Below are 11,286 nucleotides of genomic sequence, written 5' to 3' on the forward strand. Positions count from 1 at the left end.
ACAACAGATCCACTTGACCTTACTATAATTTATTCAAACACAGAATGCCCAATGGAATGACGTCAGAACTAATGTTAGAAATCCAAACAAAAAATTACAGAAACTCTATTAAATGTATTTTAAATCTAACCTTAAGTATCAGTATAGCTACATTCAATCGAGTAAAATACGAATCCTTGGCTCAATATTTTAGTAGCTTAGAGACTAAAATTGCACACTTGATTGGTTCTTAAGCAATCTTATCAATGTAAATTAATCATTACTTTCTATAGAGCTATAAGAAATTCTCACCATACGGGAATCAATCTAAATTAAGACAGCTCACATCATCCTGTTAATATCAAAAAGCTGACAAAAGATGGTCGTTGTTATCTGCGATAGCTGCATCATTCTAAGTGGCTCAGATATCCATTGGACTATAAAATATGTTTAAAATGATGATGCATTATCATATATCTATATATGTATTGTAATTTGTAATCTTACACAATATTATAAATGCGAAAGTTTAAAAGGATGGATGAATGTTAGAGTTATAGTCTAAACGGCTGAACAGATTTCGAGGAAATTTGGTATAGATGTAATATAATCTGGAAGAAAACATAGGCTACTCACTTTTTTTTCATTCTACGCGGACGGAGTCGCGGGCGAAAGCTAGTATGTAATAAAATTGTAATGTCTAATTGTAATATCAAAAGAAAAATTCCAGATTTCGGGAAGATGTAGTATTTGCGTTGCTGATATGAAAATCGCAATTATAAATTTTTTATCTGTCTGTCTGCAAGCCACGTTTGTTCCGGGTAATCTCCGAAACGGCTGGACCGATTTCGACGGGACTTTCATCGCAGGGTAACTGACATGGATAGGCAAATAATAGGCTACTTTTTTAAAATTTCGCGCTGTCAAAATGGCGTAACGGGTGGTCCCTTTGCGCTAACGTAGTTTGCGGCAGGTCGTCATAAAAAAGCAGGCGCAGCTTTGACTAAACATTGTGCGTGCATGTCGTTTGTTTCGCAGCCAATTCAACTGTTTAGTTCCACAACAAAAAAGTATTGAGCGCACCTCCATAAGCTCGTATCAAAGCGAGACAAACAGTTGTGCGATAGTTTAGTCAAAGATGTGCGCTCGCTTTAAACTAATAAGAAATATTACATTTATCCCAGTTTTATTTCGGTATCGTGCGGTAAACACCGGATTACGGCGAACGGATACGTAAATTATGGTTAATAAAGTGTTTGAAGCGTGAGGTACAGGATATCGCTGTTTCTAATAACTACTTAGAAGTATTCAAACAACTGTGTTTCCCCAAAAATAATAGACACTGTATAGTTATCGATTATTTAATTGTTATTGAATCGGTATTTTAATGAATTTCAAAATAAAACGTATGTTCAAGACGGCAAAGGTGTTTCTAGACGATTAGAAAAACAAAGAACTGTCAAACTTTATTGTGCCAAAATCAGATTTAAAAAAATAATACTTAGTCTCTGGCATCTTATGGTCCTGTAAGGGTTAACCATGATCTATATCACTGGCGATCAAATATATTTTTTTGCAATAATACAATATTGAATTAAAAAACCTTTCACTTTCTAATAATCAATCTAAATTAATACCGGTTCCTATTATTTAGCCCAGACAGTTATCCTGTTATCTATAAGCGCAAGCAATAACGAATCTTTTGCTGTTGTTATAAGGTTTAAAATATGTTAGATACATTATTATAACTTGCTATTCAGAAAACTGGTATAGTCAACACGTTGCTAGGACATCGATAGCATTACGAAATAGTTTGAGCCCTACAATCGATGTCTGAGTACCTTTACCGCAATACGAAAGATAATTTATTATAGTTTGTCAAGTAACTTATAGAAAAACATATTATATTTGTTTTGAAGAATGAGAGGAGTGTTTCCCGTTGGACCGATCGAATTTATAAAATCAATCGACCTAATGGAATTTTTTTTTCCACCAACCATTTAACTATCAAGTAGTCCCGATGAGTGTTGACGATTGTTTTTAAAGTGCGTGTGTTCCGTCGGTATTCTATATTAGGTGTTTACTTTAAAATAATTGAAATCTAACATAACAAGATAACAATGTAGGCTATTAAGATAATCTAGTTTTCTAATAGATTCAATTCAATAACTTCAGAATTAGCTTACTAGAAGAAAAAAAACTTTACAAATTCTTAGCAATGGCCTCGGAAGCAACCTTGTGTTTTTTTTCGTAGGTCAACCATTGATTTGTGTAATTTATTATGACAATATGTTACTATGCATATTTAAAAATAACTTGGATTAACAAAAACATTGTTAAAATGGTAAATGGTTAACATTTTGTGCCTACCCACATTTGTTGTAAACGTAAATATATTATACTAGCTGTTCCCGTACGGCTTCATCCGCATGAAATTATAATAACTTTATTGCTTATATTTGTCAAATGTCAAAATTTAAATGCACAAATGACAACCTTGCTTCCTTGATTTTGGCAGCTTGTAGTTTATGGTTCTTTTCCGACTTGAAGTTTTTTTCCCAATTATTACCCCCTAGTAGTAGTGTGTGTTTATGCTTTATTATATTAGTATAAATTTCTGTATTTTTGGCTAATATGCATAAATGCACGGCTTCTTGCGGGCAAATACCAGTGTTAAGGGCATTGTCGCCTCTGTACCAAGTTACAATATTTTAATATTTCTTCGCTCAGAAAACTTCAAATATTATCGTAAATTTATTAACACACCGCGTTTCTTGGTAAGAGAAAAGGTAACCGACTTATTAAACAAACAAAAAAGTTGATTTAAATATAAATGTTTTTTTTTCGTTCACATTCTACATAAATAATACGAGTACTGTACATTTTGTACCGTTAATAATTGAATAAATTATAATAGCGAGTGGACAACTTTGACTAAATTATCGCACAACCGTTGTGTGTTGTGCCATTATTTCGCAGCCCATTTAACTGTTTAGTTATACAACTAAAAATCGAGTAGTGAGCTCATAGAAATCGAAACTTGACTTACCAGTTGTGCGATAGTTTAGTCAAAAGGTCTGCGCGCTACGATAGTTCAGTGGATAATTCGAATGTTGGTCTAAGGTTTGATTCTAAGAGGTATATTTTTTTACTCCATTGACAAAGAGAGTATTGTTTTTAGCGTAAATGTAAGTTTGTTTTCACGTATTTAGGTTTGTATGTGTCAATTCTATTGCGACAGCCTAGACGCTAAACGACTGATCAGATTTTGACGAATGTTGTCATTCCATACGTATTCTTCCCCATAGGATATACTGGGTGAGATAAAAGTCGTTTGAAACACACACTGGTGAAGGACTAATAGATTTTCTAGACCAACATCAGTTTATTTCCTATTTTTTTACCATTTTGATTGTTTAAAAAAATCACTCCGTTATTTTTAACTAGGGCTTTAGTTATGGTTGTTGACTAACAAGCGAGGTTTTCGAAGCGTATCGAAGTCTACTTCAGGGTCATTGATATATTTTATCTAACTTCAAAAGGTTAAAGATAAGAAAACAAAATTGCAAATCGTTATCAAGGTTCCGGGACGGATAGTTTTTGACAGATAAAAATGATCAAATTGATTTGTTAACCGCTGACTACAGACAAATTTCCCTTTCTGTTGCTTTCCCTCCTCCGACAAATCCAATTTCCCTTTCGACCTTTTCCTTAAAAGAAAAGGGTTTACAAAAACTAGCTTTCGCCAGCGACCCCGTCCGCATGGAATTAAAAAATACAAAAGTGAGTAGCCTATGTGTTCTTCCAGACTATCTTACATCTATACCAAATTTCATCGAAATCGGTATAGCCGTTTAGGCTACAAACTCTAACAAACATCCAACCATCCATCTAAACTTTCACATTTATAATATTAGTGTGAAGTATGATTGCTTCCACTTGACGCTTGTCTTCTGTGTGGTTGTATCACACCAGACGTGTCCACCAATTCGTGCCAGATGTTGATGGCGTCTACCACTGTGTGTATTTATATCTTTTATTTAAATGTTTTGCTATACGCGAAGTCGGAAGTTGTTAACAAAAATAATCAATACAGATTAATAATTAAAACAGACGCTAGCCTTGGATTTTTACATCAATAATAATCGTAATCAAGTAGTCTATCGTAGTTGTTGCCTTGAAGTAAAATATTCGTAATTTGATTTGTGTAAAACCTAACCGTAACTTCCCACCGTTTAAACAACCAAATGAAACAAACTTTATTATCACAAAAAAAAATTAGATTTGTTTATGATAGTTATATAAGTTATTAGCTCCGATCGTCGCTGATAATAAGGATTTCAACGTGGTTTTAGTAAAAATATTTTAGTACTAGCTGTTGCTCGCGACTTCGTCCCTATGAATTTAAAAAAGATAATAAAATATATAGCGTATGTTACTCACAGATAAATTACCTTTCCCATGGTGAAAGAATTTTCGTAATCGGCCCAGTAGTTTTTGAGTTATTTCAATACATACAGAAATACAATTTTTTCCTCGTTATAACATTAGTGTAGATTTATTCGTAAACATATATTTTTTAAGACTATGTTTAATAATTTTACACATACAAAAGGGCCGATATTTAAGCATTTGTAACACTCAAAATTTTATGGTAAGACCCACATTGCTTAAGAAAGTGATGATAAAATAAGTTTTTTTTAGCAGTTAAACAACGGTAAAAAATATGCAGCAATCATAATACATTTAAAACATAAATATCGAAACCAGATTAATTTTCCCTTCAGATTGAACTGATAGGAAAATCTTAGTGAATCATACAAAACTTTACTGGAGTTCATATCAGATAAATATTGATTATCAATACTAGTCGTTAAGAAGCAAATATTAAGGATAAAGAATAAAGCTATTTATCTATCGCAACAAGATAAAACCGAATTATCGCATCATCCAATACGATTATTATAAAAAATACAAATATACGTTAACAATCAACTAAAATGACATCAAAATCTATACTCTATACTTATCTATACTATTATAATAAAGCGTAAACACACACTTCTTTGTTGCCTAAGATGTCAGCAATAACAGGATATTTTTGAATAATTCTTTTTTAATAAAAAGCCCTACACTTACGTCACGCTTTAGGCTATATATTTAACGCCATTGAACTTAGGTGGTAAATGTTTTGGATAAAAACCCTAATGTGGGAAAGATATCATAAGTTGCCAACATCAAGGAAGCAAGATGCCATCATGTCATGTCATTTTGACAGTTGTAATTGATAATTTGACAGATGTAAAGTAAACCATCAAATAAAATTTTCATAATTTCATGCGGATGAAGTCGCACGGGAACTGCTAGTAATTACATAAAAGTGATTCTAGTCGCATATCCAATATGCGATGTTGAGCTAGTAAAAATTTCGTTAAAAGTCTAATAAAAAAACATCAAAAAATACCTAACATCAATCATAATCATTAAAAAAAAAAATTGTCACCCATAGATTCTGTAATGACACCAATATTAATTTAACCTAATAGTAAAATCGATTAAAACCCAATTATTTTATAACCTTATTTACGCATTATGTTACTTTAGTATTCACTTTGATAAAAGATAATCATAGTTCATACTAATATTATAAATGCGAAAGTTTAGATCGATAGATGGATGTTAGAGTTTGTAGCCTACACGGCTGAGCGGATTTCGTTATAACTTTGTACAGACGTCCAAAAAAAAATATCCTCTAGGATAGTTTAGAACACATAGGCTACGCACTTTTGTTTTTTAATTCTATGCGGACGGAGCCGCGGACAGAAGTTAGTAAAAAAAAATAAATAATAAAAAAGGGCAAAACAAAAACTATAGGAGTATCGTAAAGTAAGTATAATTTGGCGATATGGGGGAGTATACCCATAGGAAGAGGAAATAACCCCATTGTATGCACCCTCTACTCGGTCGAATAAAGGTAGGCAATGCAAATACGGATTTCTATGGGCTGCGGTCACTTAACTGTTTAGGCAATTTTATTTTGGCCGCTTGCCACCTTATTTTATACTGTATGAGTATTTAAAACATAATAGTCACTTGGTCACTTAAACAGTAGTGTGAATTTCGCGATGACACGGCATTTTTCTTCCAAAGTCATGGTGATGCTATGTAACACGTGTAAGAGAATTGAATAACATTGTATAACATGTAGACAAGGACAATGAAGGTTATTCTAGATTTTTCTATTAGTATAAGAGACCCATTGAGATTAACAAAAATACCATATACATATAATAAAATTGGAGTGTCTGTTATGCACAAGTTTATAGTCATTAAATACTATGTTTAACTTGAAAAAACTCTCATCATCAACTTGCCCTTATCCCTTATGGAGGGTCGGCACAGTATGTGCTGCTCTTCCATACATCTCTATCAGCTGTCATATCTGAATCAACTCCTTTCTTAAGCATATCCTCTTTTACACAATCCATCCATACTTTCTTCAGTCTTCCTCTTCCTTTGTAGCTATCCACATTCATTCTTAACACTTTCAGGTTTATGTCCCCATCGTCTCTTCGCTTAACATGTCCATACCACGCTAACCTTGAAAAAACTCTAAAACTTCGAAAAATGTAGTTTGACACCTAATCCAATTTCATCTATTATTAAGAGTCTAGTCTTTTGTGTTAAGTTATTTATGAGTTAAGTCTTTGATGTTTTAAAATCATTAAAAAATAAACTAAAAAAGGTATAGTCTGCTTTTGTTATTTTTTTATCATTATCATTTATTAGTGTAATTTCCAATTCAACAAATAATCTTATCCAAATTTAAGTATATAGTAATTCATAATGATGTAACACATTTTTAAAAAACTCGACGAATGCAATAATGATGTAACACATTTTTAAAAAACTCGACGAATGCAATAATGATGTGGAATTCATTATAAGTAAACAGACAAATCTATAGTAATATAATAAAGAGGAAAAATTAGTATTTTTGTATGCATTGAAATAACTCAAAACCTCATCATCAACATCACCAGCTCACTATACGTCCCCACTTAGGGTAGGCTTGGAGCCTACCCTAAAGTAAGTGTGACTAGGCCATAGTCAACCACGCTGGCCTACTGTGCGTTGGTTGACTTCACACATATCTTTATATTTCTTTGCCAATATGTGCAGGTTGCATCATGATGTTTTCCTTCACCGTAAGAACGTCGGGTAAATTATGTACATATGACAAATTCGAAAAAATCGAAAATCACATTGGTACAGCGGGATTCGAACCCAAGACCTATAGATTACAAGTCAAGTGCTTAAACCACTGAGCCACCGACGATCTAAACCTACAGTGCCAATTTTAAAAACTCTTTCTGCATTAGAAAGTTAACTTATCTGTGAGTAACATAGGCTACATTTTTTAATTTAACGCGAGTGAAGTCGCGAGCAACAGCTAGTGGCTTATAATTATTAAAATATACTTTGATATGATAAAAATTATCTTTGGATAATTTGGTAGGCTTGTTTTGATAATCACACAGAGTAATTACTTTACCTTACACTTGAATAACATATTTGTCATTTTTTGACATATTAGGTACTGACTTACCATTACCATGTGGAATAAAAAAAAATATAGCTTGTGTCCAGTCTATATTCTACATCTATGCTAAATTTCATGGAGATACCTTCTAACTAGACGGACGGAAGTTTATCCATCAATCAAAACATTCCGATTTATAATATTGGTAAGAAGGTTGTAAGTATGAAGTAAAATGACTTAAATTTGCAATAAGTTTCAGCGACTGGTATTTTATCAATGAAATTAGATCAAGTATGGATTAGAAAAATAGTAACAATCATGGGTCTCTAGAGACCTCTAGAGAATAGAAAAATGTAAAATAAAAACAAAATTATAATAAAACTACTTTGAGTAAGACCATAACAATGATAGCTGACACTCTCCTAAAGACTGTTCCATCAACACTTACATTATTAATTAAATATATAAGAAAACCATTAAATATTTGACAAGTCATTATTAATTAGAAACATCATAAAGCTGTGTTACTGTAGAATTTTAATTTAATAGTATCATAGGCTATGAATATAGCAACAAATGATATGCAAGATGACAAGTTTCATAATAAAATTTGAATTATCATCCTTACCACACATTTCTTTCATTCAGTATTTTTAATACTTAATATCATATTGGAACAATATCTAACTGTAGTTATTCCATTATTGAATATTACTTCAAAACTTTGCATGAAATAGGTAAATAATTTTTTAGAACATTACATGTGAATAAAAACACAAGTTTAGAAAATCACTTATTTTTCAGAAAAATGTAAACAAGATATCTTTTTTAGTAACTCTAGTATAGAGATATTTGAAGTTTAAGTTATACAAGCAAGCAACAGAATTCAGTTAGCATGGGTCCAGCTATACTTAGTAATGAGATATCCCATAATACAGTAAGGATTTACTACTGCTGTTTGTAAATAAACAGACTATACTTTTAACACATATTTGTGTGTACTATGTAGTACACTTGGTAAAATCCATATCATATGACAATCTATTTGCTGAAATAATTTCCAATATTAAATTACCATAGAGTAGAGACATGTCAACATTTCCCCTGCGACTCCGTCTGTGCATATTAAAAAAAAAACTAAAGCAAGTAGCCTATGTGTTCTTCCAGATTATCGTCTATATCTATGCCAAATTTTATAAAGATCCTTTCAGCCGTTTAGGCTACAATCTTAAACAAACATCCATCCATCTAAACTTTCACATTTATAATATTAGTAAGAAGTAACATTGCATACATACAAAACACATATAAGTCTTTCTGGCATAAAACAAATGAATGTTAACATCTAGAGTACAGTCAATAAAGCTATTATAGGAATGCCAATATCTTTATGTTAATTTATTGATATCTACTTTTTATACAGTATGTTCTAGACATTTTGACGGCTCTTGACAACATGTGAGTTCCAGCATACAACACAATCTTAGTTGCAGCAGGATGCAGGACGAAATACATTGCATCAATAACATTGTCCACCAAGACATTTGGAATGAACTATACTTGGAGTTTCATGGTTCAAAATATTTTGTACAATCATTCTTACAAATGACATTTAGACTCTTATCAACAATTTAATGCATCATGGTTATTTATTACTATGTTTTAAAAAATAATGAACAGCTTATCTTAAATTCTGAGACCAGTATTGAATATATTTGAAGTGTTTGTTTGAACATTTACAACATTGAAATTGGTTGCTTAAACTTAAATCCAACAAGGGGGTAACTTGTTAGATTTAAGTTTTTAAAAAAATTATGTAGGTAGGTACGACTATATCTGTCTACCCCAGATAGTTTGGATTTTTTTATATAAATACAACTGTCACTTTGAAATTCTGAAATAATAATTGTTCTAGGCTATAAGTCTGTTTACAAGTAAAATTTATCAAAACGAATCATAAATTTAAAGTTCACATGAGAGAATAATGCAAATATCAAATATTTAAAATGATCAAAATACTTGTTCAGGGTCTGCATACATTGTGACATTACCACGCCAGGTAAACAGTTTGCGTGATTGCGAAATGTCTTGCGAAATTGAAAGGGCCTTCAAACAGTTGAAGTAAGAATAGTTTCTAAAAAAACTCAACTTACCTAAACAACATACGACGAATTTGAAGAAAGTGAAGAAGAATGCATTGTAGAAGTTGGCATCGTAGTAATTGCCATCTGTTTCTGGTATGTCTACGTGATCCACTGTCACGTTGCTCAGCACCAACACCTCTTCGCCACTCGACACCGGTAGCCCCAAGCTGATCTTCAGGAACTCATCCACCACAAAGAGCGGTGGAACTCGTAAAACCACCTCCACTAGAGCTAGGACCTTCGACCTCAGCGACATCATTCATTTATGCGAATCTTCACGCACTACCACCAATAATTTACACAGCCGAAAAAAACGGCAATCCCGAAATGGAACTATTTAATAATGATAATATATTTTTAAATATTATTTTAATGATCACGTAATAAATGTTTCAAAATATGACTGAAATTTTTGCGACAATAAAATTTGACAATTGATTTTTGAAGTTGGCACAGATAAATATTTTCAGATATTTTTTTTATCACAGTGTTGCTACTATAAAATATGAAGCATTAAGTATTTTTTATCTAGTAACTGTTACATGGATATTTAATTTTCATTAATTCGTTTTTAATTTAAGATTCTTTATTGTTCTTCGCTTATTTTTTTGGTTATTACATTTAATGCAAACATTTACAGTACCCGTATTAAAGATGGCACGTTGAGGACCAGAGTAGTCCTTTGCCCGACGCGCCAACTACTCATGATTTTGTACTCGGATATCATACGTTATACTAATATCATATATGTCATATCTTACTGATATTATAAATGTGAAAGTTTAGATGGATGGATGGATGTTTGTTGGCGTTTATAGCCTAAACGGCTGAACAGATTACCATGAAATTTGACATAATTGTAGAGGATAGTATGGAAGAACATTATAGGCTCATACTCATACTAACTTTTGTTTATTTTTTAAAAATCGACGCAGACGGAGTCGCAGGCGAAAGCTAGTTTGTAAAAGCTTTTTACATTGGTCTTATTTCTTATATTAGTGTAATAATTATTAAAGTAGGGTGCAAGCGTGCGGGGAAACACCGAGGAAACAAAGACACCCATGAACTTCCGCAATACCAGAGGAACTACAGATACGTTCACGAATAATACTAGAACAATCTTGACCGGGTCTCCAAAAAAATATGTTACAAATTTTATTTAAACAATGATTAGAAAATCTTTAATTAAATAATGACTTGTAACGTTTAATTGAATCCACCTTACGTGGCCTATAAGGTCCCCATATCACAACTCTTCGTGCTAGGCCAATTACTTGAATTATTATATGCCATTATATACCGGTAGTCTGTCTTTAGTTTTTCTGTAGTTCCAGTTCATAAATTGAGCAATTCTTAGTGGAAGTGGAAGTGGAAGTGTGAAAGCTTGCAAATTACAAGCTACCAACATTAGGAACCTAGGTTATTATAATGGCAAATGTAAACAATAAAATAAAGTTTTTATAATTTCATGCGGATGAAGCCGCACCGGAACAGCTATTTCTCAATAAAATGAGTGAACAATATTCATCTTTAAACTATAATATACGTAATACAGTAATAAAATAAATGCTACATCAATTTACTTTTGAATTGTAATCATCGTTAAACGTAGTAAATAAG

The 11,286-nt window shown here is 32.1% G+C and overlaps 1 protein-coding gene across 1 annotated transcript in view; it reads right to left on the reverse strand.

Moving 5' to 3' along the window:
* Positions 1-10,075, reverse strand: part of LOC106102928 (protein TRC8 homolog) — a 12,979-nt gene extending 2,904 nt beyond the window's left edge. The window contains exon 1 of the mRNA XM_013282547.1: positions 9,676-10,075. Coding sequence (XP_013138001.1) covers positions 9,676-9,925 — 250 coding nt within the window. The 5' untranslated portion in view covers positions 9,926-10,075. The remainder of the gene's footprint in view (positions 1-9,675) is intronic.
* Positions 10,076-11,286: the final 1,211 nt, after the last annotated feature.

This window comes from Papilio polytes, unplaced genomic scaffold, assembly GCF_000836215.1.
Source record: "Papilio polytes unplaced genomic scaffold, Ppol_1.0 DF823890.1, whole genome shotgun sequence".
Classification (NCBI taxonomy): Eukaryota; Metazoa; Arthropoda; class Insecta; order Lepidoptera; family Papilionidae; genus Papilio; species Papilio polytes.